Below are 22,547 nucleotides of genomic sequence, written 5' to 3'. Positions count from 1 at the left end.
ATATCTTTGAATCTTAAGGCAGTCCCCCTCTGGAACACCTATTAAATCAACAGGACGGAGATTCACATTGCCTCTGTGTCCCCCATCTCCAGCAATACTCAGCTGCTCAGACTCCCAGAAGGAACCCAGGACATATTTAGTCATCTCCCTCCTCTGGCCATGTCCCTAAACCCCAGACCCTTCACTGCCTAAGATTGGCCCATGGCCATCCCCCTGCATCACCTTAGCTGGACCTTCAAGCTTGCCTGGCCTTGGACTCCTCTCTCTCTTCCACTTTCCTTAAAGATACTGCTGTTCCCACCATTGCTGCCACTCACAGGGCAGCAGGACTTTGGATGACTAAGTCCACTTCATGCACGCACTGTCTCTTACAATTCCCCTGACAAGCCTATGCCTATGGGTTGATTTTAGGATTTCCATTTGAGAGATTAGCAAACAAAGCTCCTGAGAGGTTGGCGCCAGTTTCTGCAGGGGCTCAGCACCAGAGCCTGATGGCTCTAGATGGCACTGCTGACCCAAGGCTGCCCATCTTCCTGTGACTTCTGCAAGGACAGCAGGTGCCCTAGGTGTTTAATAAGTGGGACATTTGTTTATGTGTACAAGGAACCAACCCCACAGGAACGACAGATCATTTTGCTCTGGCTGGGATCGGACTCCACCATTTGCTAGCTCTTGTTCTGGTTCATGTTCTGGCTCGAGCGGTTCACCCTGAGGGAAGGAGTGTTTTTCAAAGTTTCAAATCACAGTATCCATGCTGGGGATGGGATATAGTTCAGTTGATAGAATGCTTGTTTAGTAGGCAGGAAGCCCTGGGTTTGATCACCAGCACAATATAAAACTGACCATAGTGGTGTAATCCCATCCCTCAGGAGGTGAAGGCAGGAGGGTCAGAAAGCCCAAGTTGATCTACTATATGGGCAGCTCAAAGCCAACATGAGCTACATGAGAGCCTGTCTCAAAATAAATAAATAAATAATTTTTTAAAAATAGGGGTTGGAAGCCGGGCGTGGTAGCGCACGCCTTTAATCCCAGCACTCGGGAGGCAGAGGTAGGAGGATTGCCATGAGTTTGAGGCCACCCTGAGACTCCATAGTGAATTTCAGGTCAGCCTGGGCTGGAGTAAGACCCTACCTCGAAAAACCAAAAAATAAAATAAAATAAAATAAGGGTTGGAGCCGGGCGTGGTGGTGCACACCTTTAATCCCAACACTCAGGAGGCAGAGGTAGGAGGATCATTGTGGTTTGAGGCCACCCTGAGGCTACATAGTGAATTCCAGGTCATCCTGAGCTAGAGTGAGATCCTACCTCAAAAAAAAGGGGGTAGCCGGGCGTGGTGGCGCACGCCTTTAATCCCAGCACTCGGGAGGCAGAGGTAGGAGGATTGCCAAGAGTTCGAGGCCACCCTGAGACTACATAGTGAATTCCAGGTCAGCCTGAGCCAGAGTGAGACCCTACCTCGAAAAACCAAAAAAAAAAAAAAAAGGGGGGGGGAGGCTCGTGGTGGCACACGCCTTTAATCCCAGCACCTGGGAGGCAGAGGTAGGCAGATTGCCAAGAGTTCAAGGCCACCCTGAGACTACATAGCGAATTCCAGGTCAGCCTGAGCTAGAGTGAGAACCTACCTGGAAAAAACTGAAGAAAAAAAAGTCGCCATTTTGTATGAATGGTTGACCTCTGCATGCTAGCTGATTCTGCAGAATAAACACTCTGATTTACATAAAAAATTAATTAATTAAAATTAAAATTAAATAGGATTGGGGATATAGCTCAGCAGTTAAAGGCGCTTGCTTATAGTCTCAGTCCTGGGGAGGTAGAGAGGCCCAGGGCTTGCTGCTCAGCCAGTCTAGCCTGCTTGATGAGGCTCTGGCCTCTACATGCATGTACACTTATGTGCATACACATGTACCTGCACACAAACATAAAAGCAAATTATAGGACCTATTATAACAATGTTTCCCCTTGTGTTGCAAAGATGAATTGTAAGGGTGCCTGTAAGCTGCCGAAACAACCAGCTAAGCAGGTTTACTTCAGAAATCTTGCTGATTGAATGAGTGTGTTGACTCAGCATGTTGTAAGGAATCAAAAGTCAGAGTTTAGCTCGTGTGCTTTACCCCGCATGTGGAGGTTGTGATCCATGACAACCACAGCAGAAGGAAGATGTGATGCAGCCACTAGCTTTTCTCATGCCTCCTCCTTTGACTCTCTTTCAGCTGCCCCTTGGATACAAAGATGTGTGATCAGACCTTTCTAGTTAACGTGTTTGGCTCCTGTGACAAATGTTTCAAACAAAGGGCTTTGAGACCAGTTTTCAAGAAATCCCAACAACTCAACTACTGCTCCATTTGTGCAGAAATTGTAAGTTTTTAAAACACTTAAGTGGCAACACTGTCTACTGCAAGCCCTACGGCAAGTGGCTTGTCATAGTGTTGGTTTTCAGGAGGTGCACTCAGGATCCAGGAGGCCACGCAGTGTAGAGAATCTGGAGGTCAAGTGTGGCTGCCTGGTCCTGGCCTGTTTGTGGTCCTAGGTAGTGGGATGCCAGCAGTTTTCATCTTTCTCCTGAAGTCTGTTTTCCCACCTAACTGCATCTGTATCTTGGGTTCTGAGAGAATCAAGTGAATTCCTGTGCCGGGTCCGCCAGCAGGGTCAGGTGGTGCTGAGGGAAGGACCAGGCCTGCTGGTTCCTCCCTAGGGGCTGAGGGGATGATGAGCATCGGACGACCCAGACCTCTCCCGGCCACCAGAGAAAAACCACACTGAGTCGGGAGTTTTTCAAAGCAGGAACTCACAGAAAAAAAACTCGCTTTATAGCTATGAGCAGTTGCCTATATCATGTTGGGGACAAAGGCAGGGATTTTAGGATAGGGGAAGAGGTAAGGGCCAATAGTGAACTTTAACTATTGAAATGGTAATTACAATTGCCACGCAGAGGTGGCAGGCCAGAAGTCATTAGGTGTCTTGCTGAGTCCTAGCTGGTCAGAGGCAGGTCGCCAAACTTTAGCTAGGCTCAGGAAGTTCCACTAGACCTCACGCCTGGGCCTTTCAGAGCCCAACATTCCTGCATTTGTTAGTTACCTTCTCATTGCTGACACAAAATACCTGATAAAAATCAGTTTAAGGGAGAAGGGTTAATTTCAGTTTAGTTTCCAGGGCATCTTTGCAGAGCCTGTCTTGGCTGCATGCACAACTCCATCGGTCCTTTCCCAGCCTAAATAGGCAGCAAGAGGAAGCACTGGGAGTGCTATTTGAGATGTGCCTTTGGGGAGCGGTAAAAACCGAACATCAATCTCAGCAGTTGTTTCAAAGTATCTCAGATCATGTCCTATTCCCCAGGCTTCAGATCTTGCAACAGGATGTCCACAGCACAATGAAAGCCCTGGGAATTGGTTCTAACTCAGAGAATTTGCAAAGCTGCACTAAACAGTGGGGCTAACAGAGCCCCCATCTGTTGAAAGTGGTAAAGCACCCTTTCCCTGTAGTCAAGAAGAACCCACACACTATCAATATATTTTAAAAAATATTTTTTGTTCATTTTTATTTATTTATTTGAGAGTGACAGAGAGAGAGGAAGAGAAAGAGACAGATAGGGAGAGAATGGGCACACCAGGGCTTCCAGCCACTGCAAACGAACTCCAGATGTGTGTGCCCCTTGTGCATCTGGCTAACGATCCTGGGGGATTGAGCCTCGAACTGGGGTCCTTAGGCTTCACAGGCAAGCGCTTAACCGCTAAGCCACCTCTCCAGCCCCATCAACACATTTTTAAAAGCATGTGTCAGGGGCTTGGCAAACACCCATAATCCCAATGCTGGAAGGGAAGAGGCAGGAGGATCACCATGAGTTTAAGGCCAGCCTGGTCTATAGTGAATTCCAGCCATAGTGGAATCTCAGCCAGGGTGAGATTCTATCTCAAAAAAGAAAAAAGTGGGTTCAAGAGGAAAGACTTAGCCAGGCGTGGTGGCACACACCTTTGATCCCAGCACTTGGGAGGCAGAGGTAGGAGGATCACTGTGAGTTCAAGGCCACCCTGAGACTCCATAGTGAATTCCAGGTCAGATAGAGCTAGAGTGGGGCTATAGCGAGGCCCTATCTTGAAAAAAAAAAAAGGTGTTTCTTAGCTGGGCATGGTGGTGCACGCCTTTAATCCTAGCACTCGGGAGGCAGAGGTAGGAGGATCCCCAAGAGTTTGAGATCACCTTGAGACTACATAGTGAATTCCAGGACAGCCTGAGCTAGAGTGAGACCCTACCTCGAAAAAATATATATCCATATAATCAACTATGAGGGGTTACAATGGAATGGTTAAAATATGTCTTTCCTCTTTTTCTTTTTTTGTGTTTTTGAGGTAAGATCTCACTCTAGCTCAGGCTGTCCTGGAATTCACTATGTAGTCTCAGGATGGCCTCGAACTCACGGCAGTCCTCCTACCTCTGCCTCCCGAGTGCTGGGATTAAAGGTGTGCACCACCATGCCTGACTAATTATCTGGATTTTTAAAAATTGCTTGAAAAAAAATTATAGCTCAATTGTTATAATTCCTGATAGAATCATAGAACCGTAGAATTATAGCTCAGTTGGTAGAATGCTTGCTTTGCACTTATGATTCCCTGGGCTCAATCCCCAGCAAGGGGGAGGTAGGGAGGTTCCCAGCAGGGCAAGATAGCACATGTCTGAAGCAGACCAGACTGTGCTATATATGAAGACCTTGCCTCAAAAAAAAATTGTTTAAGGCTGGAGCCATGACTCAGCTGTCGGAGTGCCTGCCCTGCAAAAGCATGAGGACCCTGGTTCAGATCTTGAGCACTCACATGAAAGCTTCTAAATGCACTTACCCACATGAATCATCACACACAAATGAAATTTAAGATTTGTGTAAAGTAACAAGCCACACACATGGCATTAAAAGGTTTTGGAAAGCCTACTGATTCTGATTCTCACTTCACATGAGGTGGCCCTAACGATACCAGTGAGCCCATTCTGGCCACATAGTGCCCGGAACACAGGAGTGGTGCAGAGAAACCTGAGACTAGAGAAGAGTGAATGGCCCCAGTCTGCACCATGCCAAGTAGGCAGACCTAGATGGGGCCTGAGTCCAAGCCACTTTAAACTGAAACAGGACTGGAGAGGTGGCTCAGCAGTTAAAGGCACTTGCTTGTAAAGCCTGGTGGCCTGGGTTCAATTCCCCAATACCTACATAAAGCCAGATGCACAAAGCAGAGCATGTATCTGGAGTTCATTTGCAGGGCCACACACTCACACACACTCTCTCTGTGTTTGTAAATAAATAAACTCTGAAACAGATGTAATTTTTTTTTTTTTTCGAAGTAAAGTCTCACTCTAGCTCAGGCTGACCAGGAATTTGCTATGTAGTCTCAGGGTGGCCTTGAACTCATGGTGATCCTCCTACCTCTGCCTCCCAAGTGCTAGGATTAAAGGTGTACGCCACCATGCCCAGCTTGCTTTTATATTTTTATGCTAGATTTATACTTAAAAAGCTATATTATAAAACCATTTTATATGTATACATTTTATAATTGCTTTTCTGTTTTTGTTTGTTTGTTTTTGAGATAGGGTCTCATGTACTTCAGGCTAGCCTTGAACTTGTTCTGTAACCAAGGATGGCCTTGAACTTTTGATGCCCCTGCCTCTACCTTCCGAGTTCTGGGATTACAGGCCTGTACCACCATAGCCAGTTTATGCAGTGCTGGGAATCAAATCCAGGCCTTGCACATGGTAGGCAACCACTGTACAAATGAGCTCTATCCCCCTGCCCTACGAAATAGATTTTCCAGATTAAGGAAACTGAGGCTTTCAGACTCATTCCTGAAAAACAGCTATGAATACACTAGTATAGATTCCTTCCATCTTTCTCAGAAAGGGTTCAGGACACGTGCAGCTGGGCTCCTCGGAGAGGGAAGGATGGGAAGGGTGGAAACAGAGACCTTAATTTCCTTCCCATCTATTCCCTAGAATAGACGTTTGGGGTGGGGTCGTCTAACCCTGCCTTTCCCTCTTTCAAAAAGTGTAACAGTCCAGTGATCACGGAGCTTTCCACATTTACAGCACGGCGGTAGTGGGGGAGTACTTATTCAGGACGACTCCAGTGCATGTCAGACGAGTTATTAAGGCGCTCAGCACAGTGAGTGAAAGAGGGGTCTCCTGAGCCTGCCCTCAGTGACTAAGGTCACCACCTTAAGGAAGCTATAGCAATCCTTCACTGCAGAGGGGAGGACAGGCAGGGCCTCGCGGTGTCTCTTGCAAGGTGGCTGGACTTGGTCTCCCAACTGCTGCCCCAACTTCAACCGTGCCCTGGCAAAGGAAAAGCGAGGCTAAGGTGGGCCTGATGACTCAGGGACCCCAGAACTTCCTGGCAGCAAAGGACTATTTCTGCTTGTATATATTTTAGTCAGCAACAGAGGAAAGTTCTTGGTTCGTCGTGAGGAGACTCAGGGCGGGTACCACGGGCTATGGGCCAGGCCTCCCAATCCTCTTTCGTCCCCTCTGCAAGGACATGACAACGACCTCCCTATCAAGTCCCTGGAGGTGGTGGAGGGCAAGGGTCCTCCAGGAGGGAGGAGTCGGGAGTTGAAATGACCTATGGCCTCCTAGCCTCAGTTTCACCCAGGTGGGGCGCACCGCACTGGCACAGGTGCAGCGGGGACATGCGCGAGGGCCGTGACCTGGCCTGCGCGTCATCGCAGGGGCGGGAGGGGCGGGGCCTGGCCTGCGCGTCATCGCGGGGCCGGGGAGGGGCGGGGCCTGGCCTTCACGTCATCGCACGGGCGGGGCCTGGGCTGGAGGGGCGGGGCCTGGCCTGCGCGTCATCGCAGGGGCGTGGAGGGGCGGGGCCTGGGCTGCGCGTCATCGCGGGGTCAGGGAGGGGCGTGGAGGGGCGGGGCCTGGCTTGCGCCTCAACGCTGGGGCGGGGAGGGGCGGGGCGGGCTGGCTTGCGCGTCATCGCAGGGGCGGGGCGGGGTCTGGCGGCTTCCTCGGCGCCCGCCCATCGCATCCCTCTCGCCGTTTCCCTCCCCGCCTCCGCGTCCCTGTGAAGATGGCCACGGACGGGCTACACGAGAACGAGACGCTGGCGTCGCTGAAGAGCGAGGCCGAGAGCCTCAAGGGCAAGCTGGAGGAAGAGCGGGCCAAACTGCACGACGTGGAGCGTGAGTGCGGGCGAGGGCCGGGCCGGGCGGGGGCCGGTCCCACCTGCTGGGCGGTGCGCGCGGTCGCCCCTCCCCGCGAGGCCTAGCGTTTCTGAGCGTCAGTGTTACGTCCTCTTGCAAGGGTTGACAGTGATGTCAAAGTTCACTTCACCTGCCGTCGCAGGAGGGCACAGGCTCTTTGTTTAGAGTGACTGTGATTATCATCAAGGAATTGCAGCTGAAAGTAGCAGGGATAGATGGGAGACTGGTCGGGAAGAGGGAGAGGAGCAGTGGGAGTGTGAGGGGGTCAGGAAAGGGGAGTGGGGTGAGTGTGATAAAAATACCTTGTGTGCATGTAGGCGAACGTCATGATGCAAACCACTCTTATGTAGAATTAACATATGCAAATAACTAAGGAGTGAAATCGTTGTTACATGAACTGATCTAATTGGCCCTTTCAGAACTGCTGATATTTACGAGGGGTGTTCCATACTCAGACAGGCAGGACCCAGCTAATGTGTCCTCCTCTCGGGCAGATGGCAGGTCCTTGGTAGGCTCAGACTAGGGTCCAGGCTTGGGCACTGGTCTTACCTGATTGCTTCTCATCCCAGAGGGTGACTCCTCTCTACAGAACAGGGCCTGTTGTACACAAATATACATGTGCTTCCTAATTGGTCCCACCTTTAAATTCCACTTGGAAAAGGGAACAGGGACCTTTAGCATTTTATTTCTTTGAAACTCACTTGCTGGAAGTATAGGACTGAGTCCAGTGAGCAATGACTTCCCAGGGGCCTTCTTAAAGGAGGTGTAGGAAAAAACCCCCGCAGGGGGTCCCCCACGCTCTGCCCAGATAAGGCGACACCCCCAAATCACTCACGAGAAGCGGTCTTGATGCAAACTGCAAGAGGATTTTATTCCAAGCGCGCTGGGGCCCACAGTCACACACCTCACAAGGATAGAGGACTGCAGAGCCCCGAATGCAGGAATGGGGTAGTTTTTATAGGGTTTCTAACAAAGCCTGTGTATTAGACCAATCATTATTTAATATCAGGAGCCCCTGCAGGGTGTTAGCCAGTCAGTTTGTGCCACCCCACAGTTTCTAAGCCAATTAGTTTACTTTGCTCAAGCCCCTCATGGACCAATCACTCTCTTATGACTATGACCTTGGTGGTCAGTGTTTGCGCAGGTCCTTGGGTGGGAGTAGCAGAGTGTGGTATCAGTCTCCTGTGACCTTGGAGGTCAGCACTTGTGCAATTCCTTAGGTGGGGGTAACAGAGTATGGTATCAGCCTCCTATGACCTTGGTGGTCTGAGGCAGGCTGCTACAGCCTATGGTGCGAGTTACTAAGGCTTACAGTGTAGGCTACTAAGGCTTACAGTGTGGGCTATTAAGGCTTATGGTGTAGGCTATTTACAGAAACCAAATAAGTGGTTCACTTCATTACTCATTTCCCATCCTTGAGGGCTATCTTATGCCCTTTTACCTAGTTTTATATTAGGAGTGGGCTCTGATACAATGAGAAGAGGGATTCTTTACTTGCTTCTGACAGTAAAACCTGGAGTTTGAGGTATGCAGGTGGCCCGCTTAAGCTCCCCTTGGAGCGTGATAGTATTTCTGAGCTTCTGAATTCTTGGGCCTTTCAGAGGGTGTTAGCTCCTTGTATAGTTTAGAAATGTCCTATAACTAGCCAGAACTCCCAATAAAGTAGGAAAACAAATTGGGAATTGTTTTTGGACTGCTCCATCAGCCTTTCTGCACCATACCTTGACCCTAGGGTTATTTACCCAGCGGTCATAAGATAGCCACAGCTCCAAACATCACTTATGTATCCAAGACAGGAAGAAGGAAGAAGATGAGCACTTATCAAGATAGCAAAAAATTTCCAAGAGCCTCCTCTCTCTTCCTAAGAGTTCTGTTTGCACCTCATTGGCACCAGCTAGCCCACATGGCCCCTGCAAGGGGTACTGGGAAAGGGAGAACTACGCCTTACCACTCTTAAGGAAAGTTGTGTGTGGTGGGCAGGTGGAGAGAGGAATTGGGAGGTGGTTATTACACAGGCCTGCCTGGTTTCCCTTGGTGCATTCCTGGACTCTGCAGGTAAATACAGCACTGTAAGCAGGGCACTTGACAGGTGAGTAAACTGAGGAGAGGTTAAAGGGCTTGCTGAAGGACTCATTCAGCCCAGCGTGGTGGTTTGTGCCTGTAATCCAGCACTTAGGACAGTGGGGCTGGCGGGGGGGGGGGGTTGCCACGAGGTCGGGAGAGGGAGGAAGAGGAAGGAGGGAAAAAAGGAAGAAGAGAGAGAGAGACAGGGAGAGAGACTAGCACAACCATTATTTTTTTTTTGGGGGGGGGAGGTTAAGGCAGGGTCTTGTTCTAGCTCAGGTTGACCTGAAATTCACTATGTAGTCTCAGGGTGGCCTTGAACTCATGGTGATCCTCTTATTTCCGACTCCCAGGTGCTGGCATCAAGACCATTTTGTTGTTGTTGTTTTGGTTTTTCGAGGTAGGGTCTCACTCTAGTTCAGGCTGACCTGGAATTCACTATGTAGTCTCCGGGTGACCTCAAACTCACAGTGATCCTCCTGCCTCTGCCTCCCAAGTGCTGGGATTAAAGGTGTGCACCACCACACCTGGTTTAGCAAAGTTGTTTTTGTCAAGACTCTTGGAGCTTTACCCAGAGTATCTCTAGAAACTCCCTGACAGGGCCGGGCATGGTGCCGCATGCCTTTAATGTAGCATTTGGGACTGAGGAAGGATCACTGTGAGTTCAAGGCCAGCCTGAGACTACAGAGTGAAACTCCCTGGCAGGGCAGCTACACAGGGAGCATTTTCATCCTTTTCTGCAAAGTCACAAGTTGTCTTAAGGCAGAGAGATTGTGGGGTGCACCTGTCCAACTGGGAACCCCAGTGCCGACTTGTCCCTCCCAAAGAGGAAGCTGCTGCCATCCCACGGAGTGCAGGTCTCCAGAGCCAGGGAGCGCAGAGTCCAGGCCTAGGCTTTGGCCTTGCCAGCCACAGCGGAAGGGTCTGCGTCTGAGTTGAAAGACCACCTGTCAGTGGTTGTGTCACTTCCACCCCTCACCTTCACTCTCCTTTTCTCCAACATGCTATCTCCTGACCTCCCAGTCAGGTCCCTCATTTCTTAAGGGCTTGAGCATTACTTAGGTCTGTGGCGTGGGTCTTCAGGACAAGAGCTTCTCACCCCTATTCCCCACACACCTGGCATCTTGTCTTCACAAAAAGCTACACCTTAGTGACCAGGGAGATGGCTCAGTCAGTAAAGTGCTTGCCACACAGGCGCGAGTATCTAAAGTCAGATTCCCAGTTCCTGCATAAAGACCAGGCACAGCAGCGTGTACCTGTAATCCCAGTGCTGGTGAGGCAGAGCCCAAGGATCTCTGGGGCTTGCTCTCTGGCAGTTGTGCCTCAATGATTCACATTGAACTCAAAGTTTAATAAGAAAGCCTGTCTGAAAAAATAGGTGGACAGCAACTGAGGAAAACACCCATTGTCCTCTAGCCTCCAAACATACATGCACACTAGTGTGTGCTCACCAGTGCCTGATCTCTCCCAGAGATGCACTAAGACCCCTGGCTCTTCTCTAGCCCCATCTGTGTCTCGTCTCATCCCATGGTGGATAACTTGGCCCACCATTTCAGCTGCAGCCTGGCGAAGTAAACCCGACTCTGATCCTCCTATCTCCTCATTGGAGCTCAGCCTGGGGTAAACCTGCTATTCTGGATCCACCATGCTCCTGAACTCCAAAGGCTGTTGAAGAGAAAGTAGCTGGAGGCCTCCTAATACCATTCATGATTAATTCCAAGGTCACTGTCACCTGGCTGTCAGAGCTGCCCTGCAGTTTCTCTTTTCAGATAAACCATGGCATTCTGCCCCAGTCCCTTCTTGCCTCTCAAAGTTCACTCTTTCCACCCCGACCTCTCCTGGCTGGGTCAGCTCCTTCTATTCCCAGGCTTCTAGTCTTCAGTAACTTCAGCCTTTTGATCACTCCCTCCATCTGTCCTCAGCCCTTACATATACTAATCAAACAAATTAGATGTCCCTCACTCATGGATTTGGGCCATAGGTGGAGGTCAGATGTTCCATAGGCCATCCATTCTGGAGAAAGAAAAGGGAAGAGAGACATGAGCTGTGGGGGTGGGGCAGAAGGAACTTTCTCAGAAGGAGAGGAAGGCCTTGTGGAGAAAGGAGGAGGCAGGAGGTAGGGATAGCATGGGGCAGTCATGGTGGGTCAGAGTAAGGACTTGGGCTTTTAGGAAGCCTGAGTGGGATAGGTCCTGTGATAGCTAATATTGATTGTGTATGTGTGATGTGTGGTGTAGTGTATGTGATGTGTACATGGTGTATGCATGTGTGTGCAGATGCACATAGCTCATGCATACCCTTGGCCCCTGTGTACATACATGCAGAGGCCAGAGGAATATATTGTGTGTCCCCTATTATTCTTCTGCTTTATTTTCTTGAGACAGGGTCTCTGACTGAACTTGAAGATTGAAGTTTTATAGCTAGACTGGCTGGCCAGTGACTCAAAGATCCTCTTGTCTCCATCCCCTTCAGTGCTCAGGTTACAGGCATGTGCAGCCATGCTCAGCTTTTTTATTTTTTTATTTTTTATTTATTTATTTTTTTAGGTAGAGTCTCATTCTAGCCCAGGCTGACCTGGAATTCACTATGTAGTCTCAGGTGACCTTGAATTCATGGCAATCCTACCTCTGCCAGGATTAAAAGCATGCACCACCACACCAGGCCATGCCCAGCTTTTTATGTTCCTTCTAGAGATTGAACTAAGGTCTTCATGCTTGCATAACAAGTGCTCTTACCTGTTGAACCAGCTCACCAGCCCTAATAATAATTTTTAACTTGACAAGATCTAGAATCACCTAGGAGACAAATCTGTGGGCATGCCTCTGAGATCGTCTTAGATTAGGTAAATTGACGTGGGAAGATTCCCCCTAATTGTGGGCAGCACCCTCCCATGAGCTGGGGTCCCAAGCCAGATCAAAAGAAGAAAGCAAACGGAACCCGGCCCTCATGGTTCTCTGCTTCCTGGCTGCAGGTGCAGCGTGACCAGCCGTGTGCCCCTGCCACTACGCCCTCCCCATCATGGTGTTCTGTACCATCAAACTGTGAGCCTCCTTAAGTTGCTTTTATCTAGTATTTTATCATAGTGATGAGAAAACAGTGAAACTAATACAGGGCCGTTGGAGGGTTTGAGAGAAGCCTGATCTGATTTTAAGGGGACCACTGAGCTGGTTATGCGCTGTGGAGGGAAAAGAAGTGTGAGAGGTGACAACCCGGGGGGCACAGACGTCTAAACAAGTGAACATCTTATCTGATACTGGAAGCCTGCATGGGGTGCTGCTTGCCAGTTCCTGCCGTGAGCTGAGAGGACTGATTAAGAAAAAGCTCATCTGGACCTGGTGTGGTAGTGCACACCTTTAATCCCAGCACTCTGGAAGCAGAGGTAGGAGGATTGCTGTGAATTTGAGGCCGGCCTGTAACTACAGAGTGAATTCCAGGTAGTCTGGGCTAGAGTGAGACCCTATCTGGAAAACACACACAGAGAGAGAGAGAGACAGAGAGAAAGAGAGAGAGAGAACGAGAACTCATCTGGGCCCCTTTCACTTTTTTCTGCATACCTCAGCCCAGACTCCCCCAGCTCCTTCCTGCAAGCAGCGTATTCATCCTCCAGGACACAGGTGGGGAAGAGGAGACTGGGGAGACTAAGCAGAAGAGCTTCAGTTGTGAAAATAATGCCAACACTCCTGCTAGGTCTCAAAGAACTGCATATAGATGTTTCCCAGTATGAAGGGAAGCTATAGTGTGCCCCTCCTGGGATGAACAAGCAGGCTGGACCAAGTCAAACATGGATCCTATGGCTGTTTAGAGGCTCCATCAAGGAAGTGTCCAGGAGCCTGGGAATGGGGAGGGAACAAAAGGGCTAGTCAATCTGGGGAGGGCCACTGCCCAAAGCAGAGCTGGTGTTGTGCACTTTTCTGTGTCTCCATAGCAGCTGATGTGTGGAATCTGTTTCTTCTGAACATAGGCCTCATCTCTTGCCTGGTGGAGATAGTCAGTCCTTGGCTGCTTCATAGGTGGGGTGACATCTCCCATTGTAGAATTGAAAGGCAGTTTCCCAAGAATTGAGAACTTGAGACCAGACCACCTATGAGATTTATGGCATATGGGCCTAACCAGACACTAGAGGACAGGGTTGATTGCCCAGAGCAGTATGTGCTAAGTGCCTGTACACTTTTGCACTTAAATTCTACCATGGGGCTGGAGAGATGGTTTAGCAGTTAATTAAGGTGCTTGCCTGCAAAGCCCAAGGACCCAGGTTTGATTCCCCAATACCCACATAAGCCAGATGTACATGGTGGCATATGCACCTGGAGTTCATTTACAGTGGTTAGAGGTCCTGGTACATGCATGCACACACCTAGATATTCTCTCTCTCATAAGTAAATATATTTTAAAAAAATTCTACCATGGCCCTGTAGCCCCTACCCTGTTCCCTGGGACACTTTTAATCCATAAGCTCATGCAGGCAACTCATTCCAGTTTGTCTGGGCCTCTTAGTTTTAATCTGTTCACCAGGATGGCTGGTCACACTGATATGAGCTGAGACTCACCCAAATTCATGCTGTTGAAATAGGCAGTGCTGGGCTGGGAAGATGGCATAGCAGTTAAAGTGCTTGCCTGCAAAGCCAAAGGACCCACATTTGATTCCCCAGTACCCACGTAAACCAGATACACAAGGTGGTGCATATGTCTGGAGTTTGTAGTAGCTGAAGGCCCTGGCATGTCCATTCTCTCCCTCCCTCGCCCTCTCAAATAAATGATTTTTTTTTTTTAAATACTAACTGGAGTGGAGTCCCACGCCTATAATCCAAACTCAGGAGGAAGAGGCAGGAGGAGTGCCACAAGTGCAAGATCAGGCAGAGCTATTTGGTGAGACCCTGTCTTAAGGAGGAAAAAAGCCAAAACAAAATTGGGAATTAAAACCATGAAGAGAAGTGAGCATTTCCTGACTCAGCCCTGAGTTCGGAACTCCCAGTCCTGTAACACTCAGCCAGAACCATCTCTGTTAGGCTCTCATCCCTTTTACGGACAAGGCAGTACACCCTCCCAAATGCCCTCCTGTCCCAGCCCCAGCAGCAGTCTTGGCTCTTGTACTGCTGAGGGAGAATTCACCCTGGGCACTGGTAGAACCAGCGAGGTTTATTTATCAAGGTTCACGTAGCAAATGAGAAAGCAAACGTGGAAAGTGACTATACCCTCCAGCGTGGAGGGCTGGCCTCCGTGGGTGCCAGCTGGAGCCTGCCAAGACCAACTTTGTTGTCTTCCCAGAGTCCTGTCCTTCCTTTTATCTGGCCAGCTTGGATACCTCACACCCCAGCTGCAAACCTCATTTATCTTCCTCTGTGTTCCCAACCTCTCCATTTTAACCCTGATGTCCCCAAGTCAGAGCATGGACCACCATGAGATACCTGAAATAGCTTATATGACCCATCTGACAGGAGCCAGCGGGCCTGAACTGCACAGCCAGGGCACTTGCTTCTCCAGAACTCCTCTGAACCTCATGCTTCCCCTAGCTGCTTCCCTCCCATAGGGGCTTTGCAATCACAGAACTATGGCTTACATTAACTTCCTGTCAGACCAACCATATCATGTTTATGATCTAATGGCTGTTAGAATTCTGGCAGTCAGAAGTCTTAAGATGGGTCAGCAGATCCAGAGGTTCCAAGGGAGCAGCCGTTATCCCCATTCCCTGAATCAGAAGCTGACGTATTCCTTGGCAAGTGGCCCACAATATTCGCATCACTGCCTCTGATGTCACACTTCCCAGACTCTTACCCTGCTGCCTCTCGCTGACAAGAATCCTTGTGATTCCCCTGGGTCCATCCAGATGGTCCAGAACCATCGTCCAATGTCAGGTCCTTAAAGTAGGGACTTGGGGAGATGGGTCAGCTGGTAAGTGCTTGCAATGTAAGTGCTGGCTGAGGTGGTAGGATGTGGATCCCCATCTCTGGGGAGGTGGAAACAGAAGGATATCCCAGCACTGGGGGGCGGGGGCGGGGAGGAAACAGGAGGATATCTCAGCACTGGGGAGGTGGAAACAGGAGGATATCCCAGCACTGGGGAGGAGGAAATAGGTGGATATCCCAGCAATTGCAGTTGAGAACAGAAGGATATCCCAACACTGGGGAGGAGGAATTGGGTGGATATCACAGCAGTTGGGCTTGGAAACAGGAGGATACGCCAGCACTGGGTAGGTGGAAACAGGAGGATATTCCAGCACTAGGGAAGTGGAAACAAGAGGATATCTCAAAGCCGGGCGTGGTGGCGTGCGCCTTTAATCCCAGCACTCGGGAGGCAGAGGTAGGAGGATTGCCATGAGTTCGAGGCCACCCTGAGACTCCATAGTGAATTCCAGGTCAGCCTGGGCTAGAGTGAGACCTTACCTCAAAAAAAAAAAAAAAAAAGAGAGGCTATCTCAGCACTGGGGAGGAGGAGGCAAGAGGGTATCTGGCGGGTTGGCTAGTCTAGCCAAATTGGTGATATCCAGGTGATCCTGTCTTAAGAAATAAGGTGGGCCAGATGTGGTAGTGCACACCTTTAATCCCAGCACTCGGGAGGCAGAGGTAGGAGGATCACCATGAATTTGAGGCCACCGTGAGACTACATAGTAAATTCAGGTCAGCCTTCACTAGAGTGAGACCCTATCTTGAAAAAAAAAGTGAAGAGGAAAGACACCCTTCATTGACCTCTGGCCTCCATATGTCTGCACCCACACCTACACACAAAACATGTGAACACACATCCATACACACAAGATCCTTAATGTATTCACATCTGCAGTGACCCTTGTGGCACATAACATAGCATCTTCCTGGGCTTCAAGGATCAGGAAGTGAACATCCTTGGGAGCTGCTGTCCAGCCTGTCGTGTAGCTCTCTTAGATCTAGAGGGCAGCCTGCTGCAACCTCAGAGAGCTTTCTTCTTCCCATGCCTTCCAGATGGGAGGGCAGATCCCGAGGAGGCTGGCACTCCTGGTACCATTCTTCTCTCACCATGCTTGACTGTTTCTTAGAAAGCAGAGATTCACATTCAAGTGAGTAAAAACAAAACCCATTATGCACGTATGCACATTTTATTAGTTGAAAATAGCAAAACACAGCTGGACGTTGTGGTACACACTTTTAATCCCAGCACTCTGGAGGCTGAGGTAGGAGGATTGCAGTGAATTCAAGGCCACCCTGAGACTACATAGTGAATTCCAGGTCAGCCTGGGCTAGAGTGAGACGCTACCTGGTAAAAAAAAAAAAAAAAAAAAAGTAAAACAAACAGAATTGAGCTGGGCATGGTAGCTCACACCTCCTTTAACCCAGGAGGCTGAAGTGATAGGATCACTGTGTGTTCAAGGCCGGCCTGAACTACAGAATGGGTTCTAGGGCTAGAGTGAGACCCTGTCTCAATAACAACAACAACAACAAAGTGCTGAAGTTCATTTGCAGCAGCAAGAGGCCCTGTTGTGTCCCCTTCTTGCAAGTAAATAAAAATAGTCTAGAAGGAAGAAAAGAAAAACTAGAATTACACAGCATTTTCACCAGGTTCTGGTGAGCATTGACTGTGAAGACAGAGTGCAGCCTCTCTGGAGAAGGGCTGTGATGGAAACTTATCTGTGCACACCCTGCTACTGTGATGAATGAGTCAAGAAGAAGAGAGACAATTCCCCTTCTTGAATACCACAACTGACCAACCTTTGTGGTTTTTATGTATAAAAAGGGGCCTTCACATCAGGACCCTTGTCACCCACCCAGGGAGCTAGCTTCCTGCTGCTTGAATACAAGGCTTCCTGCCCTAACCAGACTGAATTCTGATTCTCTCGAACCCTACTATTTCCAGTTTGGGCTCCTTCCAAGGGCTATTCCCCGAAACAGAGGCCCATCCTGTAATAATTTTAGGAGATCCAAGATAGGCTAAAGTGAGATATGCTAGAACGGTAAGGTTCAGAGACTGTTTAGGAAACCCTCGCTGCATGCATGGTATTTTACAAAATGTTTTTATGCATTAGCCCCTTTAAGTGCTCTTAAAATCCACATGACCAGTGGCTGGTGGCCCTGGTATGCCCATTCTCCCTCTTCCTCTCTCTCTCTTAAATAAATGCATAAATAAATATAAACTGTATTTTAAAAAAAAGAGAGAAGGGAGGAAGGAGGAAACAGCACAGCACAAAGTCTCAAAGCGTGAAGTTAAACTGAGGAATGCTCTGGAAGACAGATTGAAGTGTTCAGAGCAGAAAGACACAAGGTTCACTTCAGAAACATAAAGGGAGCCTCCTAGGCTCTGTGGAGCTTCATCCAAACTCCTAGCTCCTTTATGGCAGCTTCTAATTTTGTTAAATAACAAAGCAAATTTATGTAATATCTCTATATGAACCCAAGCTCAATCTGGGCTAATCCAGGATTTATCATCAGAGGCCAGTGATTGCTCTCTAGCCTAAATGTACTTTTTAAGAGGTTTGGCTCTTAAGCACTTTATGGCTAGAGCTTTATACTAATCTGATTTGATGGCTTAGGGGGAAATCTGGACAAAATTTTACTACTAGGTTCTGGGAAGATAGCTCAGTCAGTAGCACACTTGTGTCTAAGCACAAGGACCTGAGTTCCATCCCAGTCCCCACATAAAATGCTAAGCGTGGGGATGCATGCCTGTAATCCCAGTGTTGGGGTGCTAGAGACAAGGGTGTCCCTGGGATTTGGTGGACAGCCAGTCTAGGGTACTTGGTGAATGATACCCAGGGTTGTTCTCTGACCTCCACATGCACATACATGTCCATACACATGTGCCCACACACTGAAAACATTCACATGCACATCAAACACATGCATGCTAGAAGTATATTACTTCTAGAAGTAGTTGGAAAGAAGGTGTTCAATGGAATGGGAGTGGGGGAGGAGGGACACAAGAAAGTAATGGCAGATTGTCATCTCAATATATTATGTACATGTATGAAATTGTCAATAAAATTATTAAAAATTATGTTTCTGTATTAGCCTGAGGCAAATATGTCATTAGCTTTTCTGTGTTCTGAAGAAGTACACTGCATGTCCCCAGGGTTAGAGAAGATTTCTCTGAAGATAGATTCTTGCCTCCTGCTGAACCTCCTACCTCCTGCTGCCAGCAGAGGGAGCCAAAAGCCAGGCTGCCTTTCACTTCCTGTGCACTCTGCCTCTCCTCACTCTAGAGGGTCTTCACAGTAAACTGCTGGCTGTGGAGCATTTAACAGTGACCAAGTTGACAAGGCCTTCCTTGGCCTCCTCTTTCCGGAGTTCATATCACATCTCATTTTCATATTCGTAGCTTGTATTTTTAAGTTTATGTATATAACTTTGTAAGCACATTTAGGATTGTACTAAATACAGAATCCAAGCTATATTTGACACTGAACCCAATAGATTGAATAGTTCCCCTACCCAATCATGTACTTTTCTGTACTTAATGCCATCGTTCCATGTTTCAGTATAGAGCCATGGAGCATTTCATCTTAAAAGTTGCACCATAACTTAACCTCCCCCCTAAATTTAATTAGGGATTCAGGGTAGAATTTTTTGTGGCTGCGTATGGTTTTAAGGAAATTCAAAAATGTCTGGTGGCACAAGAGGGAAATGTGATTACAGATGTTCTCTCCATACAGATGTTTGTGAGGTGAAAATTACCTTCATTCCAACCCTAGCTACCTTGTGGTAGAATTGGCTGAAGAGGCTTTTTAGAATTAGTTGGGATTATTTTTTTCCTTGATCTTCAGAATAGTCACTATCAAGTCATGATTGCATCTAGCTTTGTGTAGATCCTGAGGAATCTAATCAGGTCCAGCAGTCTACAAGCATGCACCTTTAGCCACAGAGGCATCTCCCCAGCACCTTAGCTTATTTTGAACTTGTCTTTACTTTCAGGGTGTTCATTTTCAGGGATGCTTAAAGTATTGATCATGCTCTAGTCTTTTTTTGTTGTTTTTTTTGTTTTGTTTTTTTTAGTATCTTTGTTGAGTGAAGATCCTATTGTAAATTTTCAATTTATAAATTTACATGTTTGAATTCTTGTATATTGGCCTGCACACAATACATTTTGCTTTAAGATGACATGCATGCAAGTAATAAAAATACACACCAAGCCAAACATGGTGGCACACACCTCTAATCCCAGCACTCGGGAGGCAGAGGTAGGAACACTGTGAGTTTGAGACCAGCCTAGTACTACAGAGTGAGTTCCAGGTCACCCTGAGCTAGAGTGAAACCCTACCTTGAACAAAAACAACAACAACAACAAAAAAGAAAAAAAATTAATACACAGCATATTCCGTGAACACTGAGAGGAAGTTACATCTTAATGAAGAGTTAGTCTTTACCAGAATTATAGATTATTTCCAAGGTCTCAACTTGATAACTCCAACATCCCCGATGGAATTCAAAAGTAAACTTCTGACCCACTCTGCATCTGCCTTGCTGGCACAGTGCTAATCTCCAACAATAGATACCTTTCATTCATGTTATGTGTGCTTTCATCATACATTCTCTGCTTTTCTGTCCTGTTAACAAGGCTGACTTGTTGACGATAGTTGTTCTGTCTCCTCTGCACATATGACAGGCAACCCTAATTCTTTTTATTTTATTTTAATTTATTTATTTGAGAGCGACAGACACAGAGAGAAAGACAGATAGAGGGAGAGAGAGAGAATGGGCGCGCTAGGGCTTCCAGCCTCTGCAAACGAACTCCAGACGTGTGCGCCCCTTGTGCATCTGGCTAACGTGGGACCTGGGGAACCGAGCCTCGAACCGGGGTCCTTAGGCTTCACAGGCAAGCGCTTAACCGCTAAGCCATCTCTCCAGCCCGTAATTCTTAACTCCCTGTCTTCTCTTTAGATAGGATAAATCTGCACTCTTTCAGGTGTAAACTCCTTTGATGGTTAGCTTTTAGAAACAGTCCCCAGGTGTACTCCCTTTAAGGTCCCTATTAGTTACCTACCTCCTGCCTACAACCTTGACAGCAGATCAGTACATCTTCCTTGAGCTGCACTCACTTTGTGTTCCTTAATTGGATGCTGCTATTTGAACCTTCACCTATAACCTTGAAAATGAACAGGTGCCCTCAAGCCTGTGTGATTCTTAGAGTTTCCACCCCTCAAGACAGCTGAAGGACAATTTTGTTTGAGAGATTTCTTGTCTGTTACTCCTTAATACCCCCACACATACCCATAATGAAGGGCAACATCAGCTGTGGTAGTTTGAATATGAAATGTCTGCCACAGTATATTTTTTTTTGAGGTAGAGTCTCGCTCTAGCTCAGACTGATCTGGAATTGACTATGGAATCTCAGAGTAGCCTTGAACTCATGACAATCCTTCTACCTTTGCCTCCCAAGTGCTCGCATTAAAAACGTGCACCACCACACTATAGTATTTTGAATGCTTGGTACCTGGCTAGTGGCAAAATGGGAAGTGGAGCTGAATGAAAGTATGTCACGGTGGGGGAGGGGTGGGCCTTGAGGTGTATTAGCCAGCTTGCCAGAACCTAAGCCTGTTGTGCCATGCTCTCCCCACTGTGGAGAAGCTTCCCCTGGAACCTAAGCCTGAAGCAAACCCTTCTGCAAGCTGCTCTTGGTTGTGTTGTGCCAGCAATGAGATGGGAACTGCAACCCCAGCTCAGCTTGTTTCCCACCAACTGTAAACTGTGCCCTTCACTTTGTCCTTGTCATCCTCTCCTAAGACATCTTACAGGCCCTCACCCTTGCTGATTGAGCCTGGGGCGTAAACAGCCTCCTGGCTGAGCTGTCTTCCCTGGACAGCTCAGCAGCTCAGCTCCACTGTCATCTATGGGGTAAGCTGGCTTCTAGTACAATTCTGTCTGCAAAAGAAAGTAGAAGGTGGCAGTGTGGAAGGAGACTTCTTTCGTGAAGGGTTGAGAATTGCAGCTGCACCTTGGCCAGACTCTGAGCTCCATGCAGTTGGGGCTGGCTGACATGTTTAGCCTTTCAGGCCTGAGGCTCCATGTAGGGCCACTGCAGGCACATGTTAAATGTCCCCGGAGAACACTTGGAGCAACAGAGGCTGTAGTTTCTACAGGGGGCTTCAGTGTATTTTTCATCCATACTATCTTCCATGCTGCAGCCAAAGACAGTCACAGAAAGGCAGGTCTGACTGTCACTCCTCTGAGGACAGCCCACCAGCTACACTGAGGATAACTGAACTGATACAGGTGTGCAGGTATTCCCCAGCAACCCCCACTCCTCACTCTGCTCTCTACTGTGGACACTTGCACTGCCTGGAGTATTGCTTACTTCACTCTTTTGGGCCTTGCTTTTGTGGTTCCCTCAGCTTAGAGCCCCCTCCCGGAGCATTCATCTTGTTCTCTACTCTGAGCTCAGATGTCACCCCAAAGCCCTGTGACTTCCCCATCCTCTGGAGTAGAAGCTTCCTGTGCTCACAATTCCAGTTTAGAAAGTCAGGTTGTCCCCAGGAGTGGTGGCGCACGCCTTTAATCCCAGCACTCGGGAGGCAGAGGTAGGAGGATCGCTGTGAGTTCAAGGTCACCCTGAGACTACCAAGTGAATTCGAGGTCTGCCTGGGCTAAAGGGAGATCCTACCTTGAAAATCAAAAAAAAAAAAAAAGAAAGAAAGTCACACAGGTTGCACTGAAGTCATTGTTTCTGGCTCCATCTCTTCCCCTGGCTCTGAATCTCAGGGATGGCAGAAACAGTCTTAAGTACTCAGGTGGTCTCCAAGCCTTGCACACACTGAGCTCTTGCTGACCTGAGATGGCATTAAGGATGATAGATGAAGGATGGGTAGGGAGGAGAGGTACCAAAGCTGAAGGGAAAGGAGTTGAAAGGTTTTCTCAACCCACCATACACTGCTGTCTAGGATTGCTATAGCTGATTGCAGTTGGATGAATACTAAGCATTTCATTTGTTACTAATCAGCTAAATCTCACAGGGTGCCAGGGTGAGGGATTTCATAGCTAACGCTTGTCAGGAAGCACTCCCTCCCTTTGTGCTAGGCTTGACAGTCAGCAACTCTGCGAGGGAGCAAAGCGGTCAAAAGGAAAATGACTTGCTGAAGTTGTGTGGCCCTGGCCTATACACCCCGAATCTGGGCCTCCGAAGGGCTCAAGGGGACAGCTCCTTGTCCTTTTGAAGCTGGTCTGCCAGTAGCATTTCCTAACCTGTTGTAGAATTCCTACTTTAGAAACCAGCTTGGTGTGTTCATCACCCCTCCCTTCTATGTAGCCAAAGATCCTCCTGCCTTCACCTCCCAAGTGCTGATATTACAAGTGTGTGTCACCAAAGCCAGTTTATACAGTACTGGGGGTTGAACCCCAGACACAC

At 48.3% G+C, this 22,547-nt stretch overlaps 1 protein-coding gene across 1 annotated transcript in view; it reads left to right on the top strand.

The window, feature by feature from the left end:
• The first annotated feature begins 6,977 nt into the window (after positions 1-6,977).
• Positions 6,978-22,547, top strand: part of Gnb5 (G protein subunit beta 5) — a 40,785-nt gene continuing 25,215 nt past the window's right edge. The window contains exon 1 of the mRNA XM_004662478.2: positions 6,978-7,160. Coding sequence (XP_004662535.2) covers positions 7,049-7,160 — 112 coding nt within the window. The 5' untranslated portion in view covers positions 6,978-7,048. The remainder of the gene's footprint in view (positions 7,161-22,547) is intronic.

Source organism: Jaculus jaculus, chromosome 10 (genome assembly GCF_020740685.1).
Source record: "Jaculus jaculus isolate mJacJac1 chromosome 10, mJacJac1.mat.Y.cur, whole genome shotgun sequence".
In the NCBI taxonomy this organism is placed as follows: domain Eukaryota; kingdom Metazoa; phylum Chordata; class Mammalia; order Rodentia; family Dipodidae; genus Jaculus; species Jaculus jaculus.
Note: the sequence above shows the minus strand (reverse complement) of the source record. Positions and strands in the feature narration are given on the sequence as shown.